The 15,957-nt window shown below is 41.0% G+C and overlaps 1 protein-coding gene across 1 annotated transcript in view; it reads left to right on the top strand.

Annotated features, from left to right (window-relative positions):
* Positions 1-1,996: 1,996 nt before the first annotated feature.
* slc6a5 (solute carrier family 6 member 5) overlaps positions 1,997-15,957 on the top strand; it is a 65,534-nt gene continuing 51,573 nt past the window's right edge. The window contains exons 1-2 of the mRNA XM_069904931.1: positions 1,997-2,483; positions 2,897-3,029. Coding sequence (XP_069761032.1) covers positions 2,001-2,483; positions 2,897-3,029 — 616 coding nt within the window. The 5' untranslated portion in view covers positions 1,997-2,000. The remainder of the gene's footprint in view (positions 2,484-2,896; positions 3,030-15,957) is intronic.

The following is a 15,957-nucleotide window of genomic DNA, read 5'->3' on the forward strand; positions in this document are numbered from 1 at the left end:
TGAAGCTTTGCTTAAACTTCTGACGTTGCAATGTCCCGTTCTCTTTCCTCATATCGATCGGTCCCCAGTTAATGCCGGTGCACAATATACATTCACCAGGACCCAAAAACATGCATTCACGGGATCAAACTTGTGACGATCGATCGGCAGAGTTTGAAATTAATCAATTTGACCGATCTCACTTTAGTACAGAACGGGACGTGTTATGCATGGCAGTGGGATGGGTGCATTGCGTCAAAGATTAGATAGACCATGGTTGAAGAGCGGTCGCTATAAAATCGAACTCTCGATAAACTGGCCAAACCAACCCATTTGATATTGCAATTCCCTTCTGACATATAAGAAAATAAATCACACATGGTGTGAGAATCCACCCAGTGCCCGAGCATTGGTGCAGTCATACCTCCATGTAAAACTTGTTTTATTTTTAAAAGCCGCAGTAAAACATCTATTTTTACACTTGGCATTTGATCAGCGGACCGCTGAATCTGACGTAGGTCGGACGCACCCAAAGTTATTCTTCTGAATCATTATCCCCACTAACTTAAACCCTCTTCTAATACAAGAAATAGCAAGACGTAATAAACCTTGAAATAACCCCCCCCCCCTTTCCATTTACACGAAAACAATTAAAACATGTTTTAATATTGAGGGTGGGATCTTAGACGTTGATTCATTTTAACACACGATGTAAAGTTACTACGCGCTGTTAGTAACCAACGTTGTTTGGCATGAGATTTAACAGCTATAATACGAAGTGGTTATAACTGCTTAATTGTGAGTAATGAATTTGTACTCCGTGTCCCCTAAGTTAATTAATTCGGTAATACGAGTCATTCCAAGCACGCAATCTTTGGAACATTTGCGTACTTGAGTGACAGCTCGCTAACGTTTGCGCCTTTTGTTGTATGTTTAAAATCAGAATCTAGGGGTAATGATTTATCAAGCACTTATTATCCAGAAAATGTCAGACGAAGGGCACCTTGGTATTTACTGACGCACACCCAATCTGCACCGGAACGTATAGAAAGCGCTTGCTCGGAGCTGAGCGAAAATCATTCTAAGTGGTGATTCCCACTGCTTTTCCCCACTTCAAATCTGCTGGATCGCAAAAAAAAAGATGGTGAGTGACATTTGCTTCTCTTTTAAACTTATTTCTCGATTTGGTTAATATTTAAATGGTCTTAAGGATGGGGAAATCGTTCCGGCTGGGATTCGAATTGCAGTAGTTTTCTAAAAAAAAATTGTTAGGGCCAACTTGGAGATTTCCTGCAGAGGACAGTGGAGTTGTCCATGGTGCTGAACCTGTCACCAAATCGAAAGCGACCGCGCGAATATTTTTGTTGTTGAATTCATCGAAAAGTTGAGAGGATACCAAGGTGACGGAGCTTTACTCCACCATACCACAGAGAAAATATGAATTAAAACCTGGAGCTTTTTTGATTCACTTCACATTCTGTAAGATATGACCAAATATTTACTAGGGTCCCGCTTCATGACAGGAAGAGCCGATTTAAAACAAAACTGATATATTTAATCGCTCTCTTCTCCAGAAGGGAACAAAAATAAAACACTACTTTGAAATTTTCTGTTGTACCACGGGGACTGAGGTTACTGAGCTTCGGGCAGTGACAACGCGGAGCATTCCCGAGAAAATAACCTAACGCGGGGTCTGAGTGACAGGAAACAAATGGGGCGTTAAATTAAAGATTTGTCTCATAATTGTGAAAGAGAGAAGCGAGCACCCTGCAATCCGTGAGCAGAAAGCCAACGCATTGTGCGAGAGCCGCAGAGGAGAGAAACTGTTTGACAGGGTGTAGTTCAGTTGCTGTGTTGGATGGGGCATTTAAAATTTGACGGAATACCTGCACATCACTCCCCATTTGAACCGTGCCTGCCTACTCTTCCATGAAATCGGCCGAATAAATAGACTAAATTTGACAGCCGCGGTGCTTTAATTAGAATTTCGCATTTCACAGGACAGCATAGATCATAAAGGCATGACCAAGCAAATTGGCAGCGGTGCGGAGACCTTCACCCCAGGACAGCTCAGCAGAACGGAGGGTGTTGGGGTACCCAGAAACAGCCCGGAATCTGAACCGCACCTACCTATTGAAGGACTGCAGGCCTCTGTGCTCGCACCTCAGGCCACCGGAGGCAAAGGCTCAGCTCTCACAGAAGCCAAATCGAACGAATCCGAGGGCGTCAAGTCTGGGATCTGTAAGAATGCCCCCACACAACCGAATTCCGCTGTTCATCAGGATTCTATCGAAATTTTATCTCACAAGGATACTTCGGCTGAAAGCACTGATCACGCAAACACAGTTTATTGTAAGATCACCGAGGTGGAGGTAAATCGCGGCTCTGGGATAACCACAACTGAGCAGAACGATGCCAAAAGCAGCTGGGTTACGAAAAGCCCAAGTACTGTAGTCCTCGGAACAGATGGTAATACGGTTGTATTTCCCGGCAACACCAATGGGGTAAGTGTTTCTCCATGTTAAACATGAAATTAAATCAACTAAACCGAAACGAGAATAATTCCGCTTTTTTTTAAAAAAACTCAACATAATAATTAAATAGGGGAAGTTTTCGACTGAATTTAGATTTGTAGAGATAATTCTCAGAGAAAAAGCTGATGGAAGGATAGACTATTCTCATTCCACTTCGTTCAGCGGAGTATGTCAATTCTGGTTAAAGTAATTTGAACAAATAAAGACCACTTGAAATGCATGCTCAAATTATTAAGCACGTTTATAGGTATAAGATCTCGTGATCTGTTCAATGTTGGGACTATAGATCTGGCATGAGGATAAATAAATGACAAATCGTTATTGTAACGAGTCGCCATGATTGAAGATTTGCAGAATTGAGCTACATTTTATGTTTTCTTCAGGAAGATGGAGATGAGAACAAAGCCAGAGGAAATTGGTCGAATAAGATGGACTTTATTTTGTCCATGGTGGGCTATGCGGTAGGACTGGGGAACGTCTGGCGGTTTCCCTATCTCGCTTTTCAGAACGGCGGAGGTAAGATCCCAGTGCAGGCAACAAACTGCGACAAGTATCAGTCGCATGTCATAGATAGGACAAGGCACATCGGAATGGGGGTGGGGTACGAGGGCAGCAAACTGGAGTCAAAATGTTTACCTGTATTTATGTTGTGCAATTAGGAAGTCAAATTAAGCATTCGCTAAAAACGAAACGATACCTCTGAGATTCAGAGACAGAGAGACCCATCAGTCGACATAAAATCAAACAAAAGCTTTAAAAAATAGTTCTTTCTCTCTGTCTCCCTTCAACGATGGTGAACAAAGAGCACTCAAACGGAAATGATCTAAAATATGAAAAGAAGGCCGCGGTTTGGTGTAGAGAAAAAAGCCCAAATCCAGGGCATAAAAAGATGGAGGGGAGGCGAGCGTTTTCGAGGTTCATTAATCCGACAACCTCGAGGACATTGTTCCTGCATTCTGCGGCAGTTCTCCTCTCTGCTGAGGTGAGCCAGTGGCCGAGTGGACTGCAAGAGAGGCCGATGCTAACCATTGACTCCACAACAAATGACTGAACGATCATACCACCATATATTTTAAAAGCCTAAAAGGTGTACGTGCATTATTGATATCCGAGATATTTTTACAAAATAACTGTCCTTTTGAAATAATCCAAGAAGTCATGGTAATGCCGTTTTTTTGATAAATTTAATTGAGGATAATGTGTCTTGTCCATTGGCTATTCGTTCATGGCAAGTTTTTAAAAAAAATCAAAATATATAGTATTTATTTCTAAAACAAAATTATGTGTGAAGTTACTTGCACGTAAAGCCACGAAAATGTAAGAGAACGCCCATTCAATCCAGAAGACGACGCGTTTCTGTTTGCAATTTAATGTTCTCAAATTATACCTTCCTCTCTCTCAGTGTATATATACTGTGTGTATATGTATACACACAAACACACACACACACACACATATATATATAGAGAGAGGGCGAGCATTTAATTGCATTAGATTTTAACCTGTACTATAATGGACCAACATGCAGTTCATGCTTTAATATGTGCGTGCACAATTATGCGGATATATTTAACGTCGTGTAAATGCAGCAGATATGACAGCACTTGTAAAGGTATCGGTACATTTAGGAGAGGGTACTTTGGACGTACAGTATATTGTATTAACTGTATTTTGCTAACGATTTAATTGAATCCAGCTTTTTGTAAAATATGGTAACCACCTGAAGGGACACGTTTCAATGGGGACGCAATATAATAGTGCCGGCAACTAATGTATTCATAACGTAGTCGTGCGTATATTTAGCATAGACTTCCAGTTTGAACAGACTAGTCGAATTTCATTCTGGTGCATCATAATTTAAATAACGCCGTTTTTTTTTATAGTCCCGGGAAAGAGCATTCAAAGAGACAAGATGCCCTTTGATCAGGCTAACATTTAAATACAAAGCAACACATAAACTGCCGACTCGGAGATAGGGTCAGCTTTTATTATTGTCCGTCGGTGGAGCCCATTGTAACTATAAATAGATCGGAATCTGTTGGGCGGAGCAAAACATTTCCGGGTGTAGATAAAGTAAGTTGCAATTGCATTTGCAAAAGTTAAAACTGCATTGGCAAATTATTTGGCACCTTTGATTCACTTGCTCTATGTGGAAGGACATGCTAATTTGACATGTAGAATCTTTGAGCTGAGTGTTTCCCCACCAGATCTTCACTAATATTACCATCTTTAGGAGAATGTTAAAGTTATCCGATGCGATCGGAATCGCCTTTATTTCCAAAAAGATGTTGTTTTAGCTCTCTGGAATAAAGTTAGACATTAGTTAAGCATTTTTTTAAATATCCGAATTGCAAAAGGGATTATTTTTCAACCAAGACTCCGAAAATCAAACAGGCAACAAGTTCCGGGCAATTAGTTGAGAGTTTCCAGGAACAAAAAAAACGCCTTTATGAGGATTTTTAGATGATTTAAGGCCGTTCCTAAGCATTGTGCACCTTTCAAATGTCATCACTGTTTTAATATTCGAAACTACCTATTCCACAACCTAAACACACACACCTGTAATTTGCAAACAACTCCCACTTTGCTTTGACTGATCTAGAATTGTTCCTTCTCAGACAAGATGCCAATCTTCTCCACATTGTCACTGGTCAGGCGATGTGGAGGATGTTTCCATAGGTAACCCATACGATATCAAAATAATGACTCGAGATAAGATTGGGCGTCAGTAGTACAAGGATATACCAAATAGGTTCAATGGATGCATCAATATGAAGCAATTATAATTGCAATATTTTTCGTTTGATTTCCTGAAAATATACCCATAATGGTATATTACATCACCAAAGCGCACAAGAATTCCTTCAATAAGCAACACAAGATTGCACAAAATGGACAATCATTTTGCATTCTTTTGTCGAGCTCTAAGATTTTTTTTCTGTTGAAAGGTTGATCGGCACCAACTAGAAGGGCCAAACGGCCTGTTTTCTGTGCTGATATGTTCTATCTTTGTGAGAACGCCTATCGGTTAGGAAAGAAAGCACTCGGATTAGTAATCAGGCGATCAGTAACCAAAATGCACCGTAACCAAACGAAGTTAGAGAGAATATTGTCCATCGTCAAACGAACACGATGAGCAGGGAAACACAGAAATGCTGGAGGAACTCAGCCGGTCTCTCAGCATCCATAGGAAAAATTACCGACGATTTGAGCCTGAGCCCTTCTTCAACGTATGAGTAAAAGCAGGCAGGCACCCGAATTAAATGGCTGAGGAGAAGGGGAAAAGGGCAGGGAGAGGACACAAACCAACGAATGTGTGAATTAGACATGGATTGGAGGTCGGTAGAATGAAAAGGTGAAAATTGATTAGGGAAAGGCTGGGGAGTTTGACTCTGAGAATGCAGATTTTGGGGGGGTGGGGGGGGGGGTGGAGAGAGATTCCGGATAGTTACTCATCCCTTCCCACCAATCACACCCTTCCTTCCTATCCCTGTCACCACAGGAAATGCTCCACTTGTGTTCACACCTCCTCCTCCAACAGCATTCAGGACCCTAAACAATCCTTCCAAGTGAAGTAACACTTCACTTGTGAATCTGCAGGGGTCACGTGATGCAAGTTGGTCAAGACTTCTTTTGTAAAAAAAAGACAATAAATTATTGTGCATTTAACAAAACAACTATGCTTTTGTGCATAACTTGTATTTCACAAATAACACATTGAGATCCATATCTTCAGAAAGTTGGCCCTTAGAGAGTGCAATGAAAGGCGACGTTGTATGAAATCTCTCAGATGCTTTCGTGCGTCACTATTCCTACAGAGGTGCAACAGTTACACCACACCATTCCCGTAACTAAATGAGCGAACGCATTCGGAATTTAATTGAACAATCAAGCCTTCGCTATTTGTTTATATCAATTATAGTCTCTTATATCGGAATAGATATAGATGGGAGGTGGGGTGGGTTGCAATCTAGTTAGAACTAGATTAGGTTTAGGACTCAATCACTCACATACCACTTTGTTATCCCTATGCAATAGGTGCTTTGTGATTAGTAAGGGATTGCCTAAGGTGGGATGTGAGTGGAAAAAAGTTTGAAAACCACTTGTAATCTTACCTCATTGACTCGTTATGTGCACGGTTTCATAACTCCAAAGGAAATGGGCCAATGACAATTTTTCTCATGCAAAATATTTCGACAACAATTGGGTCTAGAGCAGTGATTCTCAACCTTCCCTTCCCACTCTCATCCCACCTTAAGCAATCCCTTAGTGATCACAGAGCACTATGGCATAGGGATTAGTTAAAGTGGGTTGGGAGTGGGAAAAGAAAAAAAGTTGGGGTTGGATTAGTTTTGCCCATGATGGAAATTTTAGGTCAGGTTTTTGCGATTCTGTTAAATTCGGACTTTTTGGCTGAAGAGAACGTCGTTAATTGGCTCTAGCACCTCTCAACGATTAAATGTTTTTGTGTTCAATTGTGAAGCTTGGTCTTGGTGACGCAAATGTCCGTTTTCATTTTTTTGCTCTCCCTTCCTCCAAGGAAGGCTAACTTTCGAAAAAAATACAATGCGACTTGGTTTGGCGGTGGAAAAGACCCTAGCAGCTGCATTTAGTTCACAGACAAAGGAACAGAACCAGGCCATTAGGCCCATCGAGTTTGTTCCTTAAATCTACACTAGTTCCAATTTCCGACCTTTTCCCCATATCCTTGATGCCTCACTAATTAGATACTTGGCCATTTTTTGTTTAAATACTCCCAGTAATCTGGCTTCCACTGCTATATATATATATATATTGACTTGCTAAATTAATAATTTACCGTTTTCGGGTTGCAACCGACAGCTTCCAAAATAACAGGTTCATTATTCACAAACGCGTTCATTTCTCTGCTACATGATCCTCAAAGTAAGTGATTTAAAATCTAAATTTATGAGGTTATAGTGATAAAGACCAAAAAAAAAACCAACTCACATCTTTAAGAACGAATTTGCCAACTTCTTCTGTAAGCAAATTCGACAAATTCTGGGGAACATGAAATAATTTGGACTCAATAAAAATGCGTGCACTCGCCATATAGTTAAATGAGAAAATGTTTGCAAACGAAATCCTTATGTTGCAGTCCCGTGTAGTTGGGGAAATAAAGTCAAGCTTGTTAGTTGACGTGAAATAACAAGTGAATTGCAGCTGTCTTGAAGGTCACTGGCAAAACCTCGGTCCTCCTCTTCTCTGAATGTGGCCTTATCTCGGTGTTGACATCGTCCTTAACTTTTATACATGGTGTCATGGTAAGTATTGTTCAAACCAATACAATGCCTCCTCAATGACTTTATTTTCGAATAAACCACGCTGACATCTCAGAGCCCAATTTGGCCAAAGCATTTAATTGTTTTCAATCATTCCGTTATTTTCATCGTGTTTCAATGCGAGTTGGTGATGTGATTCGTTCATTCATTTCTAAAATTCCATAAAGCTGGTCCACCTGTATTCGTGAACTGAAATCGCCAGTCTTCAAGGCGTTAAACTTGTGTGTATTGCCATCCCGACAACGTGGTCACGATCCCTTTGAATTGAGCTAGTCACCTTGTTTGGTGGGTTGCAATATGGAACTATCGCCGTTGTTTGTCTCCAAATAGTCCAAGCCCCCGGATAATTTGGAACGCCCAGGGGTCGTTCTCGTTTAAATATTTTCTTGCTGTTAATAGAAGAGGATGGGGCTTGCGACCTTCCCATTGTTGTTGACTGAAATTTCCAAGGAAAACCGACTCACTGGTCGGGGCGCCGGATTGCGGGAGGAGGAATTGGTGGTCGGGCTCACCGAGCCTGCCAAGCTGATCTGGCACTGGGCTCATTCTCATAACCCTTAATTCCCCTCTTCTTCAAATACAGAACTGCCGTAATGAGGGCAGCCTTCACTGCTCCCCTGGGGAATCAGTTCCTCCTTAACTCTGCCTCAAGGAAAGACTCTCATTGGTTGGCTTAATCGATCTGTGTCAATTCATGCTCAAATTTCCTGCCAAGTTCATGAACATGCGAGAGAGGGAACCGTCGACGTGAATGTCCAATCGCGTCTGAACGTATTTGGGAAGAAAATTGACGGGACCCCAGGGAGTTGGGACAGTTCGCCGTCAAAGGAGGGAGACCGATGATTCCAATCTCAGGGGAAGAACAAACCTTGTCAACACATCATTTGAATGTCAGCGACACGTCTTTGATTTGGGAACTTCTTGCTTTCTAGAGGCGAGCGTCTCCTGACCATGTGCTTAATGGGCACCTCTTTCTGCTCCAGGTTCGGTTCTGGAAGTCATCCTGCAAAGTTGGCGCTCAGTTCTTCTGCCAAACTCTGCTGTGGCCCAACCGCTCGGGAGACACGCGGACGCGTCCAATTGCACCCGAGTTGATTTTCTTTCCAAGCGACCGATTTGCGAAAATTGCAAATTCCAAAGAGCGTTCCGTTCTATTGTTAATACTTCTGCTTTCTGGTGACACCAATCACACCCGTTCCCCGGTCAGTTCCATGGAGCATCCCGGTATCTGGTCTGACAATCTACAGCAGGGACTCGGCGCCAGGACTTGCTGAAGCTTTTGGACCCAACACATGGACAATTCATTGATGGTGCTCGCCCGCCCAGTTCCCCCAGCAGATTGTCTTTTTCTTTGTTGGTTCGGTTAATGGCATCATGCCGTCTACATTTTAAATTTCTCTCCAAGGAAAATAATTTACAAGCAAAAAAGCTACAAATCACAGGATTCCCCCCCCCCCCCATCTGATAATGTAACCAGAATCACCTCTTCTTCAATCCCTTCTCCTCCGAGATTTATTACCAATAACATTAAAAATTCGCAGAGTTTTCTCAACATCACTTTTGTGCTTTGGTTGCAACTCCAGCCCAGTAACACAGTGGTCACAGTGCATTCCACTAATCTGGTCTGATGATCCTGATGTAGGAGTTTATATCCTACCAAGGCTGTGATGAATTATTTTTTGAGTAATAAAATTTAGAGTAATTTCCGAATTACTGTATTGTTAAGAGGAGCACCTGGTTCACAATTTAATAACTTTACTCAGTGTGGCCTAGTTGTGGTTCGAGATTCACAACATTTGATTGCCTTGGCAAGTTGTCCTGTTCAAAGCTAATACTGGACAATAATATTTTTTCAGAAGGTTTGCTTCCTGGGGAAAAAAAAAATTGGATTATGATAGACCAATTCACGATGAATGCAAAGATAATTTTAGATTTGCTGTATCATGTAGGAAGTTGAAGAAACATTAATTTTTTTTAGCATGTTTAATCACTAAATGATGCTGAGCTGACTGCACAACAAATGTGAGGAACTCAGGATTTGTCTTGGTCACCAATTTGACAACCGAAGTTGAGCTCATAGGCTTACTTAATAAGTACAGTCATGCAACAAATGTAACAATGTATCACAGCTGTTGTGATATTGATGACCCATTTTTGCTGTATTGAATCTCTCAAAGACAATAAATGCTATTGTTAAGTACACTCATTATGCTATTGCTTGAAGAACATGTTCAATCTGAATCAATGTAATGCACAGCATCTGTTTATGTGAGCTGCTTTTGTAGCATTTCAGCATCTAGTCTGACTAAGCATGCCCGGGCCTAAGATAACATTTGCCTTGATTCTGCGCTAAGTGCATGTCCATGCACGTCTGGACTGACCAAAACCCCTTGCTTTGTGTGGAATATACTAGCAGACTTAACATATGAGAGTATATCACAAACATATGTTGTATCTCAAAAGCGGTATGTGATTGAAAAATTTTAAGTGATTTTCATGATCAACAATTCAAAATCTGCAAAATACACCTGAAAGTGTTTAGGAGGCAAATTTTTCACTGTCCAGTGTAATTGGAGATGGGTAACGAATTCCAAATCTGCTAGTGATGCCCACACAAATGAACAATTAAACAAAGTTATTTATTTGAGACTTTAGGCATTCCAGAATTTGTACATTTTGTAATTTGAATGACAGAAGTATTTTAATAGGTAAATATTGTAATATATGCTTGATTTAAGGACACACCATCTTTAAAAAAAACTTCTTTTGTACACCGAAAATGCAAACATTTTCCACTCTGTGTTGATGCTGATATAGAAGGTAGAATAACCAAAGAGTCAGGAGGAAGAGATGTAAATTTTTTAAACAAATGGAGAGTTGTAGAGAACAAAGGAGGGCATTTCTTTCAGATCCCCCCCCCTTGCCCTCGAATGTACAAATTTTCCCTTCAGATATATAACCATGTCTTAATAAAAACACATTTGATCTTGTTTCCATCACTTTTTCAAGATCAAAACCACTTAAAACAAATTTGCCTAATCTTTCCAAATATTTTAAAAGTGCGCCATTCTTGTTACCTTTGAAGATTGTCGTGCTCTGCTGACCCGATCAGAAACCTTTGTTATTCATGCACAATCCATGGGTAATACTGTGACTGCTCAGTTTATTGCAACTGCTTCAGAAAGTTGGTGATCAGTCTTCCCAAACTTGGTTCCTGAAAATCTGAAGGCTAACTGTCAGGGCATGAAATTAAATATACTATTTATTGTTTATTTTTCCAGGGAAAATCATCCCTTTTTCATTGTGTCTTAAAATAAGTAAGCTGATTGGGAAATGGACTGTGCAGGTGCCTCAAAGAATTGATAAGCAGATATCTCTTTCACTGATTTCAATACAATAACTTTGTGGCAATGTAATTCTGGACTCCCTGATTTAAAAAAAAATGTACTCTGGCAATAATGGCATGAGAAAATTACCTATACTTTTACCACAGGTTTAGCATGTTGGGTGTATCTACCTGCTTTCATATCTGGACTGGATTGGCTCAAGGTTCCCACCCCCCCTCCCCTGGAGTATAAGAGGCTGAAGGGCATATAAAGTCACATAAATGGTCATAGTTTTTCTCTTTCGGGGAGTCTAAAATGAGAGGGTAGAGGTTTCAGGTGAGAGTGGAAAGATTTACAGGGGACCTTTGTCAGAGAGAGGGTGGTGGATAATTTGAGCAAGTTGCTGGGTGAAATGACAGGTACAATTGCAGCATTTAAATAAATGTTACTTGGTTAAGAAAGGTTTAGAGGCATATGGGCCAAAATACCTGCAAACATAAGGGGCTTGGATCGACAACTTGGGTAGCACAGTCAATCTGGCCAGTTCCTGTGCTACATAATTCCATGATTTTATGATTCCAAAATTCATTAACTTTATAAAAATGAAGTAATTATTTTATTCTTTGAGTTATAGCAATTGTTAATATCTTTACAGCTTGAGTTATTTAAAGTTACTTCAAAATCAAGCCATTAAAAGTTATTGACATGGTTGCTGAGTAGTTAAATTACATGACTTGAAAAGACCTGGGCTATCCATCTAGACTTGTGCTTGATTTCCTTAGTGGCTGGCTGGCGAAGTTAAACTTAAATAATTTGGAATGAGCCGCTAGTTTCAATCATCATAGCACAATATCTACCAAACTGAATGCCATTTGGTCTTGGGACTGACATTTGACCATGATAGCATTTTAAAAATGAAATGGAATTGGGAACATGTTACACAATGTGTGTGTTTCTACTGGGACACCTCGTATCACCTCGCATCACCGCGAATTTTTGTCCCCCGCATCACCTCGTATTTTACGACTACCTGAATTGTTTCTACTGAGCGATAAATACGCGGTGATGCGGGGTGACCAGGAAGTCTCGTATTTTAAGGTCACATATCAGGTCGTTTTGTTTTCCCGTCCAAAATGCCCTTCACCATCATTTCCTGCCATTTTGTGATCAAGAATCGCTGAAGATCAAATGTCCAGTTGATACTGTCCGACATATTCCAACGAAGAAACAAAAAAGTTATTATAACGACAGACAAGCTTGATATTTGTCCAGGGAAATTACTCCAATTTAACAATACACAAAGGAACAGTAGAGGCGATATGAACGCAGTATAGCTAGCTAGTAGGTAGCTCGTGCAGTATATATACGCAATAAGATAATGTGCTGTGCCGGTGCGTGCATGCGATGATCAATTGAAAAGCGCGGGCAAAAAAAATCGAGACTTCCGGTACACCGCAAATTCGTTACTCGCTGTGTTTCTACTGAAAAATCGTCCCTCGCATCACTGTGCATCGACCACTTCAAAAGGTGGACGACGGAGCACCTCGCATCACCTCGCATTGCCCCGAATTTTCATTGCTCAGTAGAAACACGGCCATTGAGCTCAACATATTTCATTGATGTAAATTTTGTGTAATTATTGAGGATGAATTTTATCCTCTATCTGTTGAACACATCAAACTAATGTAATTTTACTGCGTCACTGCTCTTTTTACAAAGTGATTGCATATTATCTAATACTGAACTGAGATTTCAAATTGACTCAAAAATAGGCTCATCAATGTTGAATTTTAAAAGGTGTAAATGATTTTGGGCAAAATGATAAGTGAGAGTAATTCAGATGGTTGGTGTGTATTTCTGTCCGCTTTTAAAAATCATCAACTGAAGTCAAAATGTGTCGGCAGTGCCACTCAATCTTTACAATTGGATATTCAGAATTCCCTCCACTGAGTGAAGGGGTTGACTATTGCTGCAAAAATAATAGCTGATGTAAGATTTAGTAAAGGAATACCTAGCGATGACGTGGAAAGTTGGAAATAGGTGGTTATGTGGAAACTGGATTTTACTCCAGGTGTTTATTTTGAGGAAATGAAATCCAGTTAAATGAAAATTGTAGCAGACTGCATCCAAGCTGCAGATGGAAGGAAGGGATCAAAAATAATTTTTTTTTTCTCTTTGGTGCGTTATCAGTTTCTTATTTCACTGCATTCTCCCACCAGGCTATATAGCTTAGTTCTGATGCAAACTTTTGTTTTCAGAGCCATCCACCCAGAGATGAAACAGTTGAAATTTACTGATTTGTGAGCTGAAGGAATCCTATCATACTTTCTTTGCAGATTTCATGTTATGAGTAGATGATCAAATCTACCATCACAGCATTTGCAAAAGTTGCACTCTTATGAGGAGATTGTTGCAGTTTTGGAAACATAATGAACTTACTCACCGGAGACTGGTTCATTTCTGTAAATCACCTGCCCGGCATGACGGAATTGGCACCTTGGGAAACGGAGCCATCTCCTGTAAAGTGCATAGTGGGAAAGTTGTGGAGCTACTCAAAGTTACTCAAGAAATATCAGCAGCTGAAACTGCACGCAGTGAGATCTGAGACAGAAAAGGTTGTCGATGTTGTAGTGTGAGTGGCTGAAAAAGAAATGCCCTTGGATGGAAAAATGCATGCAAGATGCAGATTAGAAAATTAATCCATGAATAACACCCTCTGAAGAGCGTACTGAGCATCTATGGAATGAATGAAATCATCTCTGCAACATCTGCAACCAGCTCGGATTTAGAGCAAGCTCTGAACAAAATGCATCTCATGTCAAATGAGATCAGTTTGTGGAAGGAACACTCATGAAATGTACAATGAGGTTTCATGTGATTCAGAAGCAATATGCAATGTCATCAAATGAAGGAGTAACGGATAAAAGCAGTGGGTCTTGATCTGTTAATTTACAACAGGAATGCACTGAAGCCTGCTGAACCCAAAGTTCAAGAGATCTATGATGTGGATTTCATCAGAATAGCTCAGAAAGAGTTTACATCTTTACCTGCAGATGTGACTGATAAAAATCTTTTAAGACAGACCACAAAAATTGCCTCAATGCAGACAACTGCATCAGCCAGATAACTCGTAGATTATTGTGCGCTTACCTTATTTCAGAACAGAAGCCAAATATCATCCAGGTCCCAATGAGAGGAGGCAGCCCTCAAATGATGTTATCAAGGAACACTCAGGGTGGCCTGGTCTTCAAGGCCCAAGGGTAAATTATCCTCAAGCCCAGAAGGTGGAACAGGTGGCATGGGTTAGCATAGCAGTTAGCACTTGTGGTGGTATACCACCAGCCTACTTGCAGGAGTGTAAGGGGACAGGACAACACCTGACCGACTGTCAATCAGTCATCCTGAATGGATCAAGCCCCACCTAGTCGGGTGTCAATCACCCTCTGGGATATAAGCCCGAGGCCTCACTCAGAGTTGCTGCAGCCACAGCCAGCCTGGCTCTGTGGAAGTCTTTGTGGATTAAAGCCTGTTATACAGTCTTTATCTTTGTATGTGTCTGATTCTGGCTAACAGGGCAGCACACCACTATTAGAGTGCAAGCGACCCAGGTTCGAATCCAGCGTTGTCTGGAAGGAGTTTGTACAATCTCTCTGAGAATTGTGTGGGGTTTCTCCGGGAGCTCCAGTTTCTTCTCACCCTCCAAAACTTGCAGGGTTGGTGGGTTAATTGGGTGTTATCGGGCGGCCCAGGTTTAATAGGCTATTGGGCCTACTACTGTGTGCCGTAAATCAACATTAAAATGCATTTTCTTTTCACCTCTGGGAAGGAACTTTCACTTTCATCTTTGGCCAGTAGATTGTTTTTTGAAGACAATCTAATAACCAGTGTTTAAAAAAGGGTGATCAGTCACTATATGCAGATCTCTAGAAAGGAGGCAATCAAAGAAAATGTTTACTCTCATTAAAGACAGACCCTGATCTGTTTCAACAAGGGAGATAAATGAATCTGGTGACAGATGCTAATTTTTTCTTGTATTCATGTTCAAAGGACAATTTGCCAGATATTTTATACAGAGCAGCAAATTCTATGAGGTTTTCAAATCACTGCTAGTTTGATCAGCAGACATCACTTTTCACAAAGTCGATGGGTTATGACAGGGGTGTCAAAGACGAAGCCTCCATCAGAATACTGACAACTTTGAATTTGACACACAGTACATCTCAGTTCATGTAAAGTTGTGGCTGAGGAGGGCTGATACATCCTCACAAAACAGGCTTGCTTGACGGAAGATGGTTAGAGGTAAAAGAGGGTGCAGGCTAAACCTGGAGAGTGAGTGTACCACGTCCCAGCAGAGCAGCAAAATCACTTGGGGTCAGATCCAGAGGATGGTTCATCAAACCTGGAACCTGGATTCTTGTTTGCTGAACTAGTGGTACAGCTGAAGAGCTGTAGCCCACAGCTCCAATGACCAGGGCTTAGACCTGGCCGCGGTTCCTTGTCTGCATGGAGTTTGCATCTTCTCCGTGTGACCTCATGGATTTTCTCCATGAGCTCCAGTCTCCTGTCACATGGTCCAAATGTGCAGGTTGATAGGTGAAAACACACAGAAATGCTGGAGGAACTCAGCCGGTTTCACAGCGCCCGTAGGAGGTAAAGATATATTACCGACATTTCAGGTCTGAGCCCTTCATGAAGGTGTAAGCAAAGAGCAGGAAGGAGTCAGAATAGAGATTGAAGAGTGGCTAGGGGAGGAATCCAGACCAACAACAGGTGTTAATTGGATATGAGGAAATGATTTTGTCTCTGTGAAAGGAG

This window comes from Narcine bancroftii, chromosome 1 (assembly GCF_036971445.1).
Source record: "Narcine bancroftii isolate sNarBan1 chromosome 1, sNarBan1.hap1, whole genome shotgun sequence".
Classification (NCBI taxonomy): Eukaryota; Metazoa; Chordata; class Chondrichthyes; order Torpediniformes; family Narcinidae; genus Narcine; species Narcine bancroftii.